General features: G+C 52.4%; 1 protein-coding gene across 1 annotated transcript in view; it reads right to left on the bottom strand.

Annotated features, from left to right (window-relative positions):
- Positions 1-20,953, bottom strand: part of FERMT3 (FERM domain containing kindlin 3) — a 47,336-nt gene that overhangs the window by 11,735 nt on the left and 14,648 nt on the right. The window contains exons 6-10 of the mRNA XM_048512141.1: positions 16,603-16,705; positions 12,959-13,066; positions 12,662-12,796; positions 11,894-11,943; positions 5,324-5,448 (exon numbers count right to left, since the gene is read on the bottom strand). Coding sequence (XP_048368098.1) covers positions 5,324-5,448; positions 11,894-11,943; positions 12,662-12,796; positions 12,959-13,066; positions 16,603-16,705 — 521 coding nt within the window. The remainder of the gene's footprint in view (positions 1-5,323; positions 5,449-11,893; positions 11,944-12,661; positions 12,797-12,958; positions 13,067-16,602; positions 16,706-20,953) is intronic.

Here is a 20,953-nt window from a genome sequence, read left to right as displayed (position 1 = left end):
TGGATCGGCGCATCCAGAGACACGCGTCCTAGGACACTCTCTCGTCCGACGGAACACCGGTGAGTATGGGAGCTTGCAAAAGCAGGGCTTATGACAAGCACGTTGACGAACTGAAAGCGTTAGCGAAATGCGGCAGGGTCCCCGTAAAGAGAAGGGAGCTGCGCAAATTGGTTGAGGAGATTGAAGCTCAGTGTCCATGGTACCCAGAGGGGGGGACATTGAATCTTAAGGACTGGGAAAACATCGGGCGCACTCTTCGCACAGAGCCTCGCGCGCCGATGTCGCTGCTACTGACGTGGAGACAATGTTTTGTCGCCATCAGCCTGCAGACCTATGGCTCCCTTGCTGTAGGCCGCCCTCCTTTCGATCTTTCACCTTCAATTTCAACCCCGGAATTTTCTCTATCCACTAAATTGGACGCCTGTCCTCCTTCTGCCCCCCTCGCTCCTTCACCCATTTCAAACTCTCCCGCGGCTCAGCCGCCCCCTCCCCTTGCTCCGCCTTCATTTTCCGAAGCCACTGCACCTCCGTCAGCGCCACGTAATGGCGCGGGTTTCAAAACTCTCGCAGAACGTATTAGCCACGATCTGCAGAAGAAAGAAACCCTGACGGAAGACGATGCCGAGATTCTCGCATTGTGCCCCATCCACTTCACAGATACCGAGGAGGATGGCATAGTTCGGCGGGTTGTCGAGTACCGCCCCCTGAGCTATAATATCCTTACCGAGCTCCGCAAAGCAATGCGGGACGTAGGAGTCACTAGCCCCTACGTGAGAGGCATGCTGGAAGCCATCGCAAGGAACCACCTAATGGTTCCAGATGACTGGAAAACCACCTTTCGCATGCTCCTGAGCCCTGCGCAATTTGTGGTCTGGGAAAGTGAGTTCCGCCAGCAATGCTTCAACAGAGCAGCCACCTCTGGCGGCGCCTACACCGCCGCTCAGCTTTACGGCTTCGACGCTTTTGCCAATCCCAACGATCAGATTGTACTGCCTGAGGCCACCCTTACGGTCGCCTCTGAGTGCGCCTATAAGGCATTTGTCAAAGTCCCCAATGCCGGCCAGCCAACCCAGAGTTTCTCCTCCATCCGGCAGAAACCCCAAGAGCCCTATGCTGAATTTGTGAACAGGCTCCAGGAAGCGCTCAAGAGGCAGGTAGATAGCGAGGAGGCCCAAAACGAGCTCCTCATGCGCCTCGCAAAGGAGAACGCTTCCATGGAGTGCCGCAGGGCAATCACGGGCCTAGGCAAAAATCCTGAACTGGCCGACATGCTTAAGGCTTGCCAGGACATTGGATCCTCCGCCCACCAAGCTAGCCTCCTCGCCGCAGCACTCTCCACCGGCGGGAGACAGTCCCAGGATGACTGCTTTAACTGCGGCAGACCCGGACACTTCCGAAGGGAGTGCAGGCAGCCCGGCGGGGGGGCCTACAACCCCGATGGAGGAGGGTCCTCCCCCAGGAGGAGAAGGCCACCAAAAACCCGGTGCCCACATTGCCAGAAGGGCTTCCACTGGAGAAACGACTGCCCGTCGGGAAACTCCCGCCCGGGCGTCTCCCCAGCCCAGGACCAAGGAGGAGAGTACTAGAGCAGACTCAAACGCCAAGGCCCCTGCCAAAACCACCCCCCTCTCGTGGCATCTCGCTCGCATGCACCCAGCCCATCTCCTTTAAGTTCCCCCACGAGGTTCTTGTCGCCCCAACCCAGTATGACGAGCCCATCCCTACCGGGACAATTGGGCTGGTGCTGCCAAAGGCCTCCGCCGCTGAACAGGGACTGTTCATCGTCCCCGGAGTGATCGACTCCACGCACCAAGGACCCATCCACCTCCAGGTCTGGACAAACATCCCACAGGAGCTGCCCGCCGGAGCCAGCTGCGCTCAGCTGATTCTCTTGCCCCATGCGCTGCCCGCTGCCGACCCAATAAAGGCTACGAGCCCCAGCAGCCAACATGGCGCAGCCTACACCACCGTCGCAGCGGTGGAGACGCCTATCGGGAGCTCCCGTCCATATCTGGAGCTCGCCATAGAAGGATGTAAGTTTAAGGGCCTGGTGGACACCGGCGCTGATGTTACCGTCATCAGAGCAGCCGAGTGGCCCGACCAGTGGCCGACCGAGGCTTGCCCGCACATCTGGGGGGTGGGGGGGAGACAAACCGCGAGACGGAGCATCCGCCCGCTCACGGTCAACAGCCCAGGACTTGAGCGGCAGCTCACAGTCCGCCCCATCGTTCTAGACATCCATGTCAATCTCTGGGGAAGAGACCTCATGAGTCAGGTTAAAACGACTCTGGTCTGGGATGGGTAAAGCCGTCACGGATCATTGATTCCAATCGTGCCTTCCGAAGTTGCCTCCTAATTTCCACAGGAAATCTGTTTCCCTCTCCCCTCCCCTTTTCCTTCTGTTTTTCGACCAGTAAAGGCGGGAGGGCCAATTGGCTGACTGGCCCTCCCTGGATTAAAATCTGGGCCCGTCCTGATACCGCAGCACTGTCAGGACAGGCCCCAGTTTAAAAAGGGGCTGCCGCCATTATGCCGCTAATACCCAAACCCGTTTGGGTTATGGCTGCCCAGCGCCTGGCAACTTTATCAGTACCACATTAAAGGCCAGGCGCTCAGCCGAAACCGCCCCTTAAGGAGCGGTCTCGGCGGGCGGCAATTCCCCAAGATAATTCGATCACAAAAATTTAGCACCATCCCGCTTCCTGCATTAGCCACCAAGGTCACGGTAAGTACAACTCCCTTGCAAAGAAACCCCCCCTTTTCTTTCTCCCTTGTGTGTACAAGGAATTTGCCTCTATTGCCTGATTGCTTCATTCCCCGGATGCACCCATCCCCCCAAAAGGTGCTTCCAAAGCCCCCTTTGTGTTGCTGATTAAGTATGCATACCCACAATCCCCCCAGGACTCGCCTGTTCCCTCCCCCCTCGAGGCTCGGACCCTCGCCTTGACGCACCCTGATGACGCTCTGAAGCCAATTCCCACCAGGGTCGCCTACCTCCTGCCCTCCCTGTCAAACAACTAAAGAAAGAGGAGTGTAGGCGGCCCCCAGGAGGGTTGCATTAAAAGCAACCTTCACAGGCTGCAAAACAAGCCTTCTTCCTTCCCATATTAAATCTAAACACTAACTCGATCCCAATCTCCCGCCATCCGCGCTAGAACTGAGCTTGGCGGGACCCGGCCCCCCCCGTAACCTGGGAAAGGGGTGTGTGTTTCAGTTCCTCTTCCTACAGGTTCCCGTGGACTCCGATTCGCCATGACAGGCCAGCCCATGGAATGGCGCCAGGAGGAAACCAACCCCATCCCGGAGATGGAACGCATCTCTCTAGAGGATCCCGCCCAGCGATCCCAGCAGGAACGCCGTCGCCAACGCCCAAAGACCCGAATGACCTGGGGAGACGTCAAGGCGACCACCAGCCAGGCCCTAGCGCTGCTGCGCCAGCAAGACCACCCCGAGACGCCCGAGAACCTCTGTGCCGCTCTCTTTGCGATCATCACCACCAACTCAGCGACCACCATCCTTTGCCTGCTCTGCTGCCTCCTGCCGATGGCGATCGGCCACCCCCTGGCAAGCTTTCACCAGACCAACATCTGGGAGCAGTTTGCTGCCGCTGCCAACGTCTCATCCTTCTGCCTGGGCCAGTACCTAGGAGTCGGGAGCCTGCTGAGCTCCTGCCTGCTCCCCGTCTGCAAAGCACCCGGAGACTTCCTAGCGGAGTCTGGGCTGAGCCCCTTCATGAATGCCTCATCCATCAGATATTCTATGAGCGCCGACTGGGGACCCGTCGTCCAAACCCTCCCGGCTGGCGCTCTTTCCCTTGTCACCAAGACGGTCGCTAACCACGAGTCCAACACCTGCGCCCGCATCACCGGCGCAGCCGAACGGGGAACCGACCCGGGCCCATTCGTCGGCTCGGCCAGTTGGAACTGCACACACATGGAGGACATTCCCCCCGTGTTCGGAAACATCCTGCTCCCCAGGGGCTGGTTCTGGACCTGCGGGGAGAGGACGTTTAACTACATCCCCGCCCGACTCCCTGCCGGAACTCTTTGCTGCCTCAGCCGCCTCACCATTGTCCTACCCCAGGCTCCACCCCGGGAGCCCGGACGCCGCCGCCGCCGCTCCGCCCTGCCTTTCGACCCCTCCTGTCGGAGCGACGCGGTCGCCCTCTCCGAAGCGGAGTTCGTCTCCCTCGCAGCCTCCCTAGTGGGGGTCCCCGGACTCGCTTCCTACAATGCTAAGACTATTGGCCGGCTGGCCTGTGCCCTTGCGAAGTCCATCAACTCTACCTCCACCGCTCTGGATGCCCTGGCCTCCGAGCAGCAGGAACTTCGTCAAGCGACCCTAGACAATCGTGCCGCTATTGATTATTTGTTGTTGTTACATCACCAAGGTTGTGAGAATGTACATAATATGTGTTGTTTTAATCTTTCTGATAATTCCCAGTTGATCCACATGAAAGTGCGTGAGCTGCAAGAAGTTGTATCTAATCTGAAGTATGATGTTTTGCCCCATTGGTGGTCAGCCCTCTGGAGCTGGCTGCCGGGAGGATGGTTGAGTGCTATTGTACAGCTCTGCATTGGTTTAATTGTGTGCCTTGTTATCGGATCTTGTTTCGTTCAATGCGTGTCTAATATTGCCTGTAATGTGTGTAAGAAACCCCTCGCATTTCCCCTACCCCGCAACCAAGTTCTAATGTTGCACAAGCAGCTTGGCCAACTTAACCAAACGGCGGAGGAGACAAGCGTCCCTTTAAATCGCCCCTTAGCGTTTCGGCCCCCCGTTTTCTAAAATGTAAAAAAGGAGGAGATGTAGTAGTGCACTGCCGACCCAGCAGTGCCGTAGTAGAACGTTGGGACTCACCTTTCCTTTTAGCACTGCTCTAGAGCGCTGCAGGGACACTCCCACGCTACCCTCCACGACCTCCAGGCCGCAGCGGGCAGCAGTATAAGGCTGAAAAGAGCCACATGTAGCTCCGAACCCACGGGTTTGCAGACCCTGCCTAGTGATTCTGGCCATGAAAGCCTTCGACAATACAATATGAATTTTGTTGCAGGGACAGAGCGAGGGGGGAAAGAGCCTGGGGCACTGGTGCGTCCTCTGCCCCTGCCATGCTGCCATCTGCCATGCCATGCCCACCCCCCCCATGCCCCACCCCACCCCACCCCTGCTGGGGGGGGTGCCTGGTGTGTCGCGCCCCCCCTCATCCCCTTGGAGCTACGCCTCTGCCTTGTTGGACTGTGGGTCTTATTCAGTAGGAGGCAGATTCACATTTTCACAGCTCTACCTCTGGAGCTCTGGCCCTTGGAAGCAGAGTTGGACTTACCCTTGAGGCTAAGCTGTTGCACGGGTTCTCCAAGTGCCTCCTCAGCACTCTTATAATAGGAGATGGACGTCTCTTTGAAGGTGACCCAGTACTGCTTGTAACCTTTCAGCGTCAGCTTGCGGGGCCTGCGCAGCGGACAAGGACAAGAGAGCAACGTTGTGTGGCTTTCCGTTCTCTTTGTACCATCCACAGGTGTCCTTTCTCGCCTGCCTCCTTGTACGTGCCTCCAACAGTTCTATGGGCTTGTCCCTCTCTATCTGGCTCCTCAGAACCTTCACTCGAAGGGCTGAAAAAATTGCTTTGCTGTCAATCACAGCTGACTTATGGCGACTTCGCCAGGATTTTTTTCCAGGCAAGAGATGTTCGGGGATGATTGGCCATAGCCTGCTTTAGGTGCCCACACCCTATAGTTTCCCTGGGCGGCTCCCCATCCTAAATGCTTGCTAGCTAGTTTCCATGGCAGAGTGGTGTATTGAGTACACTGCCGTGCAGTGCAATGGTAAAACGTTAGACCAGCGGACCTGCGGCCTTGCTGGTCGCGTAGCACTCCTCATCCCCATGAGTCCGCGGTGCGTGAACTGTCACCGAAGCTCAATCACGGTAGGGACAATGGTCTTGCCCCAGGTGAGGATTAGGCTCAGAGCAGCGTCACGCTCTTCTCCGCGTGGCAGATGAGATCATGCATCGCAGGTGATCTCCCGACCTCCCGTCTCCGGAACTCCACAGTCCTCCCTCCCTGCGCCCCGATAGGTAACAATAAAGGTGCCAGGAACGGCCAGGCGGAGATTAGCTAGAGATTACGGACCTCCGTTATCGCTGCTGGCGATCTCCACCGGAATGTTATCTCGCGTCGTCGTTCTTCGCTGACGGCGTGGAATTACCGACTACAAGCTGGTGCGAAACCGGGAATCTCGAGCCTCCACCCTGCTCTACGTCGCCTGGGAAGGCGCGATACGAAGTCAGCTGGATCGGCAGCATCCAGGGACCACCGTTCCGGTATACGCCTGTCCTCTGGATGAAGCATCCAGAGACCGCAGCGTCTAGGACTTACTCTCGTCCGACGGAACGGTGAGTAGGAGCTTGCAAAAGCAGGCTTATGAGGCAAACCGTTGTGAACTGAAAGCGTTCAGCAATCGCGGCAGGGTCCCATTAAAGAGAGAAGGAGCTCGCCAAATTGGTTGAGAGATTGAAGCTCCAGTGTCCATGGTACCCAGAGGGGACGGTGAATCTTAAGGACTGGGAAAACATGAGCATAACCGCTGGAGCCTGCGGCTGGCGCGTCTTCGCTGCTACTGGCGATGGGAGACAATGTTTTGTAATGCATCAGCCTGCAGACCTGGCTCCTTGCTGTAGGCAGCCCTCCTTTCAATCTTTCACCTTCAATTTCAACCCAGATTTTCTCTATCCACTAAATTGGGCCTGTCCTCCTTCACCCTCGCTCCTTCACCCATTTCAAACTCTCCAGCGGCTCAGCCGCCCCTCCACCTTCCGCCTTCATTTTCCGAAGCCACCACCTCGTCAAAGCGCCCGTGGCGGAACAAAACTCTCGCCAGAGCGTATTATACGATCTGCAGAGAAAAACTGTGGAAGGCGATGCCGAATTCGCATTTGTGCCCCATCCACTTCACAGATACGAGGAGGATGGCATGGATTGTGGGTTGACCGGTAGCCCTGAATATAATATCATACCGGCTCGCCGTAATGCGGGACGTAGGAGTCCACTAGCCCCTCATTGAGAGGCATGCTGGAAGCCATCGCCAGGAACCACCTAATGGGCAGATGGCTGAAGAAACCACCTTCATGCTCCTGGGCCCTGCGCGGTGTGGTCTGAGAGAGTGAGTTCGCCAGCAATGCTTCAACAGGCAACCACCTCTGGCGGCTACACCGCCATCAAAACTGCAGCCGGCGCTTTTGCCAATCCCAACGATCAGATTGTGCTGCTTACCAGAAGGGGCCACCCGCCGCGATTAAGCCTCTGAGTCGCCTATAAAGGCATTTTGTCAAAGTCCCCAATGCCCGGCCAATGGCCAAGTTTCTCCTCCATCCGGCAGAAACCCCAAGAGCTATGCTGAATTTGTGAACAGGCTCCGGGCGCTCAAGAGGCAGGTGAATGGCGAGGAGGGCCCAAAGCAGGCTCCTCATGCTTCATAAGGAGAAGCGGCTTCCATGTAGATTCCGCCAGGTAATCAGACCTAAGAGCAAAATCCTGAACTGGCCGACAGCCATCAGGCTTGCCAGGACGATGGATCCTCAACCCACCAAGCTAGCCTCCTCGCCGCCAGCACTCTCCACCGGCGGGGAGACAGTCCCAGGATGACTGCTTACTTTAACTGCGGCAGACCCGGACACTTCGAAGGAGTGCAGGCAGCCAGCGGGGGGCTACAGCCCGATGGAGGAGGGTCCTCCCCAGGAGGAGAGGCCACCAAAACCGGTGCCCACATTGCCAGAAGGGCTTCCCGCTGGAGAAAGCGACTGCCCGTCCGAGGAAACTCCCGCCAGTCTCCCCAACCCAGGACCAGGAGGAGAGTACTAGAGCAGACTCAAGCATGAGCCCCTGCCAAACCACCCCTCTCGTGGCATCGGCTTCATGCGCAGCCCATCTCCTTTAAGTTCCCCACAGGGTTGCTGGCAGTATGGCGAGCCCATCCCCTGCGGGACAGGTGGGCAGGTGCTGCCAAAGGCCTCCGCCCGCTGAACAGGGACTGTTAATGCGTCCCAGTGTCGACTCCACGCGCAGGACCCATCCACCTCCAGGTCTGGACAAACATCCCACAGGAGCTGCCGGCGGGCTGGCTGGCGCTCAGCTGATTCTCTTGCCCATGGCTGCCGCTGCCCGACCCAATAAAGGCTGCGAGCCCCAGCAGCCAACATGGCGCAGCCTACACCACCGTCGCGGTGGAGGCATGCTCGGGAGCTCCCGTCCATATCTGGGCACAAAGCCATAGAAGGATGTAAGTTTAAGGGCCTGGTGGACACGGCGATATTGCACGTCATCAAGAGCAGCCAGTGGCAAGCCCACGACCAGTGGCGACCGAGAACTGCTGCGCACATCTGGGGTGGGGGAGACAAACCGGCGAGGCAGACATCCGCCAGCTCACGGTCTGTAGGACTTGGCGGCAGCTCACAGTCCATACATCGTTCCTGACATCCATGGCCAATCTCTGGGGAAAGAGACCTCGCCAGGTCAGGTTAAAAGCGACTCTGGTCTGGGATAGGTAAAGCGATCACCGGATCATTGATTTATCGTGCCTTCGAGTTGCCTCATTTTCAGAAATCTGTTTCCCTCTCCCCTCCCCTTTTCCTTTGTTTTGACCAGTAAAAGTGGAGGAGCCAATTAACTGACTGGCCCTCCCTGGATTAAAATCTGGGCCCGATCCTGATACGCAGCACTGTCAGGACAGGCCCCAGTTTAAGGGCTGCCGCCATTATGCCGTATGCCCAAACCCGTTTGGGTTATGGCTGCATGGCGCCATAGCAGCTTTATCAGTACCACATTAAAGGCCAGGCTCCAGCGAAACCGCCCTTAAGGGCCCGGTCACCGGTGACGGCAATTCCCCAAGATAATTCGATCACAAAATTTAGCACCATCCGCTTCCTGCATTAGCCCACCAAAGGTCCGCGGTAAAGTACAACTCCTTGCAAAGAAACCCCCTTTTCTTCTCCCTTGTGTGGCCTGGGGAATTTGCCTCTATTAGCGTTGCTTTGTTCCACGGATACCCATCCCCCCCCAAAGGTGCTTCAAAGCCCGCGTATTTGCTGATTGGTATGCATACCCACAATCCCCAGGACTTCGCCTGTTCCCTCCCCTAGGCTGGGACCTGCGCCTTGGCGCCACCCTGATGACTCTGAAGCCAATTCCCACCAGATTACTTCCTGCCCTCCCTGTCAAAACAACTAAAGAAGAGGAGTGTAAGGCGGCCCCCGGGAGGAGATTGCATTAAAAGCAACCTTCACAGGCTACCAAAACAAGCCTTCTTCCTTCCCATATTAAATCTAAACACTAACTTCGATCCAATCGCCATCCAGCTAGGAACTGAGCTTGGCCGGGACCCGGCCAGTAACCTGGGAAGGGGTGTGTGTTTCAGTTCCTCTTCCTACAGGTTCCGTGGACTCCGATTAGCCATGACAGGCCAGCCCGTGGAATGGCCGGGAGAAACCAACCCCATCCCGGAGATGGAGCATCTCTCTAGGATCCGCCCAGCGATCCCAGCAGGAGCGCCGTAGCGCCAAGACCCGAATGACCTGGGGGGGAGGCGTCCGGCGACCGCAGCCGAGCCCTAAGCTGCTGCGTAGCAAGACACCCGAGGCGCCCGAAACCTCTGTGCGCTCTGCTGCGATCATCACCACCAACTCAGCGACCACCATCCTTTGCCTGCTCTGCTTACTCCTGCGATGGTGATGTCACCCACAACAGCTTTCACCAGACCAACATCTGGGAGTCAGTTTACCTGCCGTATAGCGTCTCATCCTTCTGCCTGGGCCAGTACCTAGAGGTGAGGGCCTGCTGAGCTCCTGCCTGCTCCCGTCTGCAAAGCTTGCCGGAGACTTCCTAGCGGAGTCTGGGCTGAGCCTTCGCCAGATGCCTCATCCATCAGATATTCTATGGCCCGACTGGGGACCCGATGCGTCCAAACCCTCCCGGCTGGCTCTTTCCCTTGTCACCAAGGCCGGTGCGTAACCGCGAGTCCAACACCTGCGCCCGCATCGGCAGCCCGAGCAGGGAGACGACCGGGCCCATTAAGTCGGCTTCGGCCAGTTGGAACTGCACACACATGGAGGACATTCCCGTGTTGGAGCATCCTGCTCCCAGGGGGCTGGTTCTGTGGACCTGCGAGGAGAGGGCGTTAACTACATCCCGCCCGACTCCCTGCGGGTCTCTTTGCCACCTCAGCCGCCCTCACCATTGTCCTACCCCAGGCTCCGCCACGGGACAGCCTGCCTTTAGGCCCTCCTGTCGGGCTTGGCCGGTCGCCCTCTCGGCGGAGTTCGTCTCTCGCAGCCTCCTAGTGGGGTCCCCGGACTCGCCTGATGCGCCGGGCTATTGGCCGGCTGGCCTGTGCCCTTGCGAGAAGTCCATCAACTCTACCTCCACGCTCTGGATGCCCTGGCCTCCGAGCAGCAGGAATTTCGTCAAGCGACCCTGAACAATGCGTGCAGCTATTGATTGTTGTTGTTGTTACATCACCAAGGTTGTGAATGTACATATATGTGTTGTTTTAATCTTTCTGATAATTTCCCAGTTGATCCACATGAAAGTCACGTGAGCTGCAAAGAAGTTGTATCTAATCTGAAGTATGATGTTTTGCCCCATTGGTGGTCAGCCCTCTGGAGCTGGCTGCGGGAGGATGGTTGAGAGATGCTGGTGTACAGCTCTGCATTGGTTAGTGTGTGCCTTGTTATAGGATCTTGTTTAGTTCAATGCGTGTCTAATATTGCCTGTAATGTGTGTAGAAACCCTTGCATTTCCCCTACCGCAACCAAGTTCTAATGTTGCACAAGCAGCTTAGCCAACAACCAGGCTGGCGGAGGAGACAAAGCGTCCCTTCATCATGCCAAGCGTTTGACCCCCCGTTTTCTAAATGCAAGGAAGTGTAGTAGTGCACTGCCGACCCAACAGTGCAGTAGTAGAGCGTTGGGGCAGCCAGCGGACCTGCTTGCTGCCGATTATGCCACTCCTCATCCCCATGAGTCGCGGGTGAGTGACTGTCTGGCTCAATCACCGGGCTTAGGGACAATGGTCTTGCCCCAGGTGAGAGATTAGGCTCAGGCAGCGTCTGGCTCTTCTCCATGCATTAGCCAGATGAGATCATGCATCACCTGATGATCTCGACCTCCCGCTCTCGGAACTCCCAGTCCTCCCTCCTGCGCCCCGATGATAACAATAAAGTTTTTAGGAACGGCAGGCCGGGGAGACTTCGCTGAACCGCGGACCTCCGGTCTCCCGCTGCTGGCGATCTCCACCAGATGTTATCTCCGCGTCTCGTCTCGTTCTTACGCTGACCGCGTGGGTCGACTACAGAGTGGGGATTTAAATGTGGGTTTCGCATATTCTAGTCAGACATCTTAACCACTACACTATGTTGGCTGTCCTATCACTCTTCTAGCTAAATCTGAAGACTGCCCTCTCTAGTTCTTCCCTGTGTCCCCGTTCCCTTGCAGCTCACCACCACCAGGAAACCCCAAGACTGTGGTGAAGAAGGAGGAGGAGGAGGAGGAGAAGGAGAAGAAGGAGAAGAAGGAGGAGGAGGAGGAGGAGGAGGAAGAGGAGGAGGAGGAGGGGCTGACAATCTCCTTTCCCTTCCCCCCTCACAACAAATACCCTGTGAGGCAGGTGGGGCTGAGAGAGCTCTGAGAAGCTGTGATTAGCCCAAGGTCATCCATCTGGCGTGTGTTGGAGTGTATAGGCTAATCTGAATTCCCCAGATAAGCCTCCACATTTCAGGCTGCAGAGAAGGGAATCAAACCCGGTTCCTCCAGATTAGAGTACACCTGCTCTTAACCACTACATCACTGCTGCTACTGGCAACTTAAGAGCCACCCCAAGATCCAGTTTATGATTTTGGGACTCACCTGAGTATTCGGAGGTAGTCCTTCAACTCTGGAATCGTTGTAAGACTGTCCTGGAAGGGCAAGATGAATGCTTACTTTTAGTTATTTATCTAGAAAATGTAAAGGCCCCCTCCCGAGAGAAGTATTCAGGGGAGCTCACAAAGAAAAGCAATTTAACAATAAAAGCCATAAAACCAATTACATGAAAACCAGCACTAAAATGAGGGACAAACAACATTTTTCCTGGTAAACTGAAGAAGCAGAAGAAGAGTTGGTTTTTAATTCCCCACTTCTCTCAACCATAAGGAGGCTCAAGGTGGCTTACAAACTCTTTCCCCTCCTCCCCCGTTAACAGACACCTTGTGAGGCCGAGAGGATCCTGAAAGAACTGAGACTAGCCCAAAGTCACCCAGCAGACTTCATGTGGAGAAGTGGGGAATCAAACCCTGTTCCCCAAATAAAAGTCCGTTGCTCTTGACCACTGTACCATGCTGACCTCTATCGGCTGGAGATCAGTTGTAATCCCAGGAGATATCCAGCTAGTACCTGGCGGTTGGCAGCCCCAAACCCTAGGCCAGTGGTGGCAAACCTTTGGCACTCCAGATGTTATGGACTACAATTCCCATCAGCCCCTTCCAGCATGGCCAATTGGCCATGCTGGAAGAAGCTGATGAATCCATAACATCTGGAGTAAAAATTCCTGCAACTAAACATACACTTCTGTTGTGATTGGCTGAGCACACAGGAGTCTCTGGTTACAGCATAAAGCGAGACCAGTTCAGCACTCACAAGATCATTCAGAGTTGTTGATTTCCCTTCCAGTTTGACTTCCAATGTGGCAAGAGCAGCATCCAGGTCATCTAGGCCAGAGTCTCCAGCATGGTCTGCAGGGTTGGTGTTCAAGGACAGCTGGTTGATCCGATACTGGAAGTGATGAGAAACAGGTTCAGCTTAAGATGTGGGTGTCAGATGAGTGACACACACTCAGTGGACCACTACATTAGTCACTAGGACCCCCCCCCCACACACACACACACAAACACAGTCATGGGCACTCAAGGGTTCTTGGAGGAGGGAGAATCTTACCTGCAAAGCAGCAAAGACCACCATCTCTTCCTCAGTACAGTCCGTCTCTTCTAGTAGCACAGCCCAACGGGCCTGTTCATACAGTTGGTTGATCCGCACAGCGTCATACTGGATGTGAGAAGAACAACACAGTTTGGTCACCTGACAGCATCGGACAGGGGTCTCCAATATTTTCAAGGCCATTTTGGATTTTTGATAAAAAGGTGGTGGGCGCCATTACAAAATGGCTGCCACAGGAAGTAAAGCTAATGCTGCTGCCGTCTGGGTGGCACCTAGAGATCGCCAGAGATTTCAACTGACCTCTGGGTAACAGAAACCAAAATGGCTGCTTTGGAGGGTGGGCTCTATGGCAGTGATGGCGAACCTATGGCATGGGTGCCAGAGGTGGCACTCAGAGCCCTCTCTGTGGGCACGCGCGCACAGAGTTTGTCATGTGGGGGGGAAATCGCCCCCCTGCACACACACATCTAGGCTGGCCTGGGCCGCTGAACTTAATGTGTGTGCACCACAGCGAGGAGGGAGGCTGGCGGGCCTCGTGCCTGTGCTCCAGGGGGATGCTGCCGGAGGTGGGGGGGTGAGGCTGGCGGCAAAGATGCTAGAGAGGCAGGCGGCACATGTGAGACTGCCGGAGGCTACAGCAGAACTGGCCCTGCTTGAGGGGTTATTCAGATTAAATTGCATTGGCACTTTGCGATAAATAAGTGGGTTTTGGGTTGCGATTTGGGCACTCAGTCTCGAAAAGGTTCGCCATCACTGCTCTATGGCATTATACCCATTGAAGGCCCTTCCCTTCCCAAACCCCACCTTCCTCAAGCTCCACCCCCCAAATTTCCTAGTGTTTCACAGCCCAGAGCTGACAACCCCAAGTAGAGCTATTGACCAAATAGCAGCCGGGGCAGTTTTAAAAAAAGAGCAATGGAAAGAGAGAAAAGAAACAAGAACATTGCGTGGTGGCATAGAACCAATGCTATTCTATTCTGCTACTGTAGTCAGTCTCGAGGGAGTGACTGATTGATTGATTGTTACAGTCTTTAACCAGGAGGCAGAAATGTCATGCTAAACAAGCTATACACACAAACAGTAAGGATATTAAACATTAGAGGATGAAAAATACAGATAATATTAACACACTTAAAAACAGAGTTTCAATCAGCCTCTGTAGTAAATTGCAAACTAGGAGCTTCATATGCTGATAAGCAAAACTTTGCAACTTGGCTTGGGGGTCAGTCAAAAGCCCTGCTGGACAAGAATTCCACATGGAGTTCTAAAAACACTCAGTGGGTGGGTGCAGAGGTGGGATTCAGCAGGTTCTCTGGAGTTCCAGTAGGTTACTAATTATTTGTGTGTGCGAGAGGGGGTTACCTAGTGGTGATTTTTTGCCGTGATTTTTGCCTTAGTTGCGCCCTACTCTCAGCAGTGGCGCACAGAACTTGAAGCAGTCCTAGCAGGGAGGTGCACCCGGTCGTGGCAGCCTGCGCCTCAGTGCATTAGTTTTCATAAAGGACCCGGCACAGTGGCTCGTCCTTGCCACAGCCAGCCAGGAATTCCCGCCCGGAATGCCCGACCCACCTCGTTGTGCCCCAGCCCCATTATTTATACACAGTTTGAATCCCACCACCATGGGAACCTGTTACTAAACTTTTTGGATCCCACCACTGGGTGGGTGCTAGGAAAGATATGGGTAGGGGCCGTGGCATACACAAGCGCCATTTTGGACAGCCCTGTCCTGCCCTGCAGAAAGGAAAATCTAAAATGGTCCATCTATTTCTAGGGCTGCCAGTCTTGCTATCTTCTGGGAGTCAAGTTTTGTTCCACAGACTAGAAACTAGCTTTTGCATCTGGGCTACACAATGGCCCTATCTGCACAAACTTTTTAAGAATGTTTTGAGGCAGGAAATAAACTGTTTCCTCCATGGAGTCTGGATTGTTTTTACCCTCTTTAGTTCCCAAAACCTTTTATTTATAGCCTCAAAACGTTTTGAATGAACACCCTTTTAAAATGATTCTTTAGTTGAAAAAGTTTTCAAACTGGCTTCATTTGCCTGTGTGATCTCTTTAAGATGTTTCCCTCACCCCTCTGCCTTCCTTGAACTTCCTCTTCTTTTTGAGCATGTCTGTGAGGTTTTCTTTTTAAATTTTGGAGGGGATAATCTTCAGTGGGTAGGGTCTACAAAGGCAGTGCAAGGATCTGAAGCACTGAAGCATCGATTTGACTATATACTCTTTAAAAAAAGTGGGGGGGGGTGTCACAAAATGGCAGCCAAGAATTGTTTTGAGGGGGTGAATGTGGACATACATCGTGGTAAAAGGGGGAGATTGAAAATGTTTTAGAAATGTTTCGGGATTTGTGTGGAAAGGGCCTTTGTGTTTTTTTAAGCTAATTTTTAATTAACCTTCACAATATAATTGACAAACACAATAGAGAAATATAAAACAGAAAAGAAAAATTTAAAAACAAAGAGAGAACAGGAAAAAAAATACAATACATCTACCCAGAACTGCATAGATACAGTCATTACACATCGGATCCTAAAACAATAATCTAGTACAGGGGTCTGAAACCTGCGGTTTTGGCCATGTTGGCAGGGGCTAATGGGATTTGTAGTCCATGAACATCTGGAGAGCCACAGGTTGCAGACCCCTGATCTAGTATAATCGGAGAAACCATCGCGAAATCTTAAAATTCGCTTTCTTCTATCCACTGACTCTGCAACATCATTACTAATCAGTCTCTTATATTTTAATCATTATCAAGTTGTTACTCTTCCAGTTATTATAATTTTTCCATCATCAATTCAGCTTCAAATAAGAAATAAAGTTCTCATTTCTCATCAAATTCATGTTTTGGCTGTCTATTTACAAGGCTTGTTAATTTAGCCATTATAGCATATTCTCTAGCTTTACCTTCCCAAAGTTCTGAACTAAGATCTTTATCGGATTTCCAACAAGATGCAATTATTACTCTTGCTGCAGTTAATAAGTGTCAACATAATTCATTGAACTTCTTAGGCCTCTGTGTTCCTTGTGATGTTGTCAGGGTGAAAAGCAGGCTACTGCATCTGTGTATGGTTCTCCAATTGCACAGTGGCAGATAGGAAGGCGCTCCAAAGGGTGATCACTACTGCTCAGAGGATTATCGGCTGCCCTCTCCCCTCCTTGGAAGCGCTGAACTCTCTATAATTCCGCTTCCAGAAGCCTAAAAAAAAAAGCTGGCATTCTGAGAGACCCGTCTCTATCCAGCACACTCTCTTTTTGAACTGTTACCATCCAGCAGACGCATACAAGGTCTATCAAAACTAGGACAAAAGAGGCTTAGAGACAGCTTCTACTCTAGAGCTGTGGCTTATGCTGAAACTCCAGCTGACTTCGATGTTGAGCAAATTTGGGGCTGTACAGGGATGGGTGTGAGGAAGGGGAAAGTCTGCGGATAGAATTAGGAGTCTGAAATTGTGTGCATTGAGGAATGCTGCTGTAAATTTCGTTGTGCGTGCACAATGACAATAAAATGCTTATGCTTATGCTTAATTTAAAAAAATAAACAGAAACAAATCTGGTCTCTCTGCACATACACTCGGAATAAGGGGGGGGGGGCTAATGAAGTGAGATTGGGGTCCTGAATCCCTGGGGAGGGAGGCAATGCTGACCTTTGATTCCAAGTCAAAGAAACTGTAATACTTGAAGCGTAGACACAAATGGTCGTTTTCCCTGATGTCTTGCTGCAGCAGAGTCCGTGATGAATCCAGCCATCTGGGAAAGCAGGAAGGGAGCAAACATGAACATAAGAACATAAGAACGAGCCTGCTGGATCAGACCAGAGTCCATCTAGTCCAGCACTCTGCTACTCGCAGTGGCCCACCAGGTGCCTTTGGGAGCTCACAGGCAGGATGTGAAAGCAATGGCCTTCTGCTGCTGCTGCTGCTGCTGCTGCTGCTGCACACCTGGAGCTCAATGAAGGTTGATTGAAAAACTACCTTTGTTGCAACTCTTATGTCCTGTTTCTTTTTTGGGTCTACTTGGTAAGGAAGATCATGCCCAGCTTCTTTTTCCTCTCCCTCCTCAGTCTTTGCTGTCTCCCACTATCAAATTTCAGGCTCCTCCGAGCAGAGACTGGTCTATTTTATAGTTAAAGACATCTGAGTGGATTGACCATTTAATCATGCAACCATTTAATCATGCAACCCTGCGCACCTCGGAGTGTAATGTAGGTCGATTCCCCGCTGGCAATTAATCGCGTGGTACTTACGCGAAAAAACCAGGTTTCAGGGAAGCCTCCCCATTCTTTGAGCGACAAAGACAGTTTCTTACCGTTTCTGGCGCTCTTCCTCACCTTATTCCTGCAAGGCGTCCTGGCTGTACCTGCTTCCTCCTTCCAGCAGCAGTGGCGTAGGGAGGTTAAGAGGAGCTCGCGTGTCTAATCTTGGAGAGGAACTGGGTTTGATTCCCTGCTCTCAGTCGCCTGAGCTGTGGAGGCTTCTATCTGGGAATTCAGATTGGCCCTTTTACTCCCACACACACGCCAGCTGGGTGACCTTTGGGCTAGTCACAGATTCTCGGAGGCTCTCATAGCTCCCACCCACCTCACAGGGTGTTTGTTGCTTGTGAGGGGAAGGGGCAAGGAGAGTGTAAGCCCTTTGAGTCTCCTGCAGGAGAGAAAGGGGGATATTAAATCAAAATCTTCTTCTCTTCTTCTTCTTCTTTGTAGGTTTTTAAAGAGAGGCTGGATGGCCATCTGTCAGGAGTGCTCTGACTGTGTGTTCTCAGTTCCTGAAATGCAGGGGGTTGCTGGCCCTTGGGGTCTCTTCCAACTCTATGATTCTATTTGGGTGAGTAATAATTCTGAGGAAATGCACCTTTTCGTCATGCACAATGGGAATGCCTCTTCTTGGACCGTGCCCGCACACATCACAACCAGCAATATGCTAGAATAGGCAGCCTTGCAAAGAAATTGGGAGGATGTGCATTCTTAAATCATGCCTCCACGTACTATGACAGGAATGATTTTGGAAAAGCCAATGATAGTGTAAAGAAGGACAGGAATGTAACTTCTAAGGATCAGTTTGTAGGTTTACGGTTTTAACAGGTTGTTCCAGGGTTCCCAGGGATATTTATATATGGGACAACAGCCTGTGGGGGAAGATGGGATCCTGCCCTCCATCCATTGCAGTGCTCTAAACCCATTTGGACTTTCCTTTGTGTTTTTAAAAGCCATTCGCCACAGCTACTTTGTAGCTAAGGGAAATCTGACCAGTCAGGCAACCCTGTCGCAACTTGTTAAAAAAATCCAAACACATAGTTTGGCCGTAAGATAATAGCTGCCCCGGACAGTTTTTGTAAGCACATTTTAAAAACTCTTTTAATTTCACGCTAAAACCTCCTTTTGCCTGGTGAACTCCATGCGCGTACACTTTTAAATCTATTTAAAGCTTTTTATTTGCACAATCTAACAGATTAATCACGATCAACAAAAAATAACTCTAGCTGAGTTCTGCACTTTCTCCAGTGGCCATAGCTCATAGGGAACTTCTGCACATGCAGAATGATGCACTTTCAATCCACTTTCACTGCACTTTGCAGCTGGAATAGCAAAATCCACTTGCAAACAATTGTGAAAGTGGATTGAAAGCGCATTATTCTGCATGAGCGGAAGTGCCCTTAGAGGGGAAGTGAGGAAGCAGCTAGATTAAGGTGACCAGGTTTTCACGTTTTAAATGCGGGACGTGCACGCGCACGTGTGCACACACATGGTCGCAGAGGAGCTGATTGCACTTTGCGCAGAGCTCCTCGGTTTCTCGGCCCTGTCACGGGGTAGAGCAATATGGGAGGCGCCCCAGAGAGGGCAGTCGCGACGTAGCGGGGAGGCTGCTGCACTGCCTTCTGGGGCGCTCCCCTGTTTCCCGCCCTGTGACAAGGCGGGAAACAGGGGAGCACCCCAGAAGGCAGTGCAGCAGCCTTCAAAAAAGCGGGAGAATCAAGCAACCCTACGGGATGCAGGACAAATTGCTCAAAAGCGGGACTGTCCCGCCAAAAGCGGGACATCTGGTCACCTTGAGCTAGATATACCCTTCCATAATATCTGGACCCCAGCTGTGGCAGAAAGAGCCTCAATCATCACTGAAGACAGAGGCAGGACAGGAAGCAGCCAGAAATCCCAAAGGTAAATAGCCCTTCAGCTTACCAGCAGGCCATTGTCTTGGAAGCCTGCTGACAGCCGCGAACAAGATGAACCGAGTCCCAGGGGGACAAGCTGGTCCAAAAGGGCAACTCCAGTCAGGCCTAGACTGATGGCAATATGGACAATCCCCAGCTACCATTGCTGCGGTCAGAAAGACAGGCAGCAGCCATGCTTGACAAAAGAGTGTCTCGGCCAAGATCTCATTAAAATTCTACCCTAATTGATATCTATTGTTATCTTTTAATTGCTACAAACTGCTCTGGCAGCACGGTTCCGTCTGAAAGAGTAAAGCACACAATCAACAAACAGGAGATTGGCTGTCTTCCTTTGACAGCTTCCCAAGGGGAAACATGTTGGCTGCTGGGGGAGAGAGAGTGCTGGACAAGGCAGATCTGTAGCCTTTCCTAGCAGCACAATCCATGTTTTTGTGTTTAGAGAATGGCTGGTCTGTGGCAGATTCTATAGGTGCCCTCTCCCCACAAAACCTTTTTCTCTCCACCAGGACAAGTTCTAGGGCTTGCGGGGCCCTGGGCAGAGAGTGCCCAGGGACTAGGGCTGCTAGCTCTGAGTTGGGAAATATCTGGAGATTTTGGGGGTGGAGCCAGGGTTAGGGTTAGGGTTAGGTTTGGGAAGTGGGGTTTGGGAAGGGAAGATTTCATTGGGGTATAATATCATACAGTCCATCTTCCCAAGCAGCCATTTTCCCCAGGTGAACTAATCTTTGTCACCTGGAGAACAGCTGTGATAGAGATCTGCTATAATGTACTGCAGTAATAGCAGCTCACCAGTCACCACCTGAAGGTTCATAAATAAATACACTCTGCACTGGAAATGCTCTCTGTAACAAAGTACAATGTATCTCCCAAATCAATAAACAGCTTATTTATATATTTCCGATATTTTCACTGTGTCTTTATATCTGTTAACACCATATCCTGTGACACAGCTCAAATGGCTTCAATATTTCCATCAGTGTTGTTAGAACACTTATAAATCCAGAGACATGGATTCCAAGCTTTAACACCAAGTACATGTTGACTCAATAACAATAATCAATGTACAATTAAAGAACCTATAAGAACATAAGAACATAAGAACAAGCCAGTTGGATCAGACCATAGTCCATCTAGTCCAGCTCTCTGCTACTCGCAGTGGCCCACCAGGTGCCTTTGGGAGCTCACGTGCAGGATGTGAAAGCAATGGCCTTCTGCTGCTGCTGCTCCAGAGCACCGGGACTGTTAAGGCATTTGCAATCTGAGATCAAAGAGGATCAAGATTGGTAGCCTTAGATCGACTTCTCCTCCGTAAATCTGCCCAAGCCCTTTTTAAAGCTATCCAGGTTAGTGGCCATCACCACCTCCTGTGGCAGCCTATGATTCCTTTTATTAGTCCTAATTCTTTCCCCTAGCATTTTCAATAAATGCCCCCTGGTTCTAGTATTGTGAGAAAGAGAGAAAAATTTATCTCTGTCAACATTTTCTACCCCATGCATAATTTTATAGACTTCAATCATAAAAAAGACTTCAACCTGGCTTAAATCACATAGCTGTGAAGCCACGCATATATTTACAAGTACAGAACTAAAATCAGGTTAGATGTGGAATCCTTCCAGTTGGCCCAATTATATGCTCCTGAATGGAGCTAGACATGGCTTTTGAACTTAATGTTTTGAGAACACACCAAATGGTGTTGTTTTGCTTCCCAGAACCACCTGTGCGCTTACTCCTCGGCTCCATTTGCGTCCTCAATGAAAAGAGGTTGGCAACCCTTCCAGGGCCCCCATGCTTACTTCTTGCCCTCTCACCTGCATGACCCCATGTGCC

This window comes from Sphaerodactylus townsendi, linkage group LG01, assembly GCF_021028975.2.
Source record: "Sphaerodactylus townsendi isolate TG3544 linkage group LG01, MPM_Stown_v2.3, whole genome shotgun sequence".
NCBI classification, from domain to species: domain Eukaryota; kingdom Metazoa; phylum Chordata; class Lepidosauria; order Squamata; family Sphaerodactylidae; genus Sphaerodactylus; species Sphaerodactylus townsendi.
This window is presented reverse-complemented; position numbering and strand designations above follow the sequence as displayed.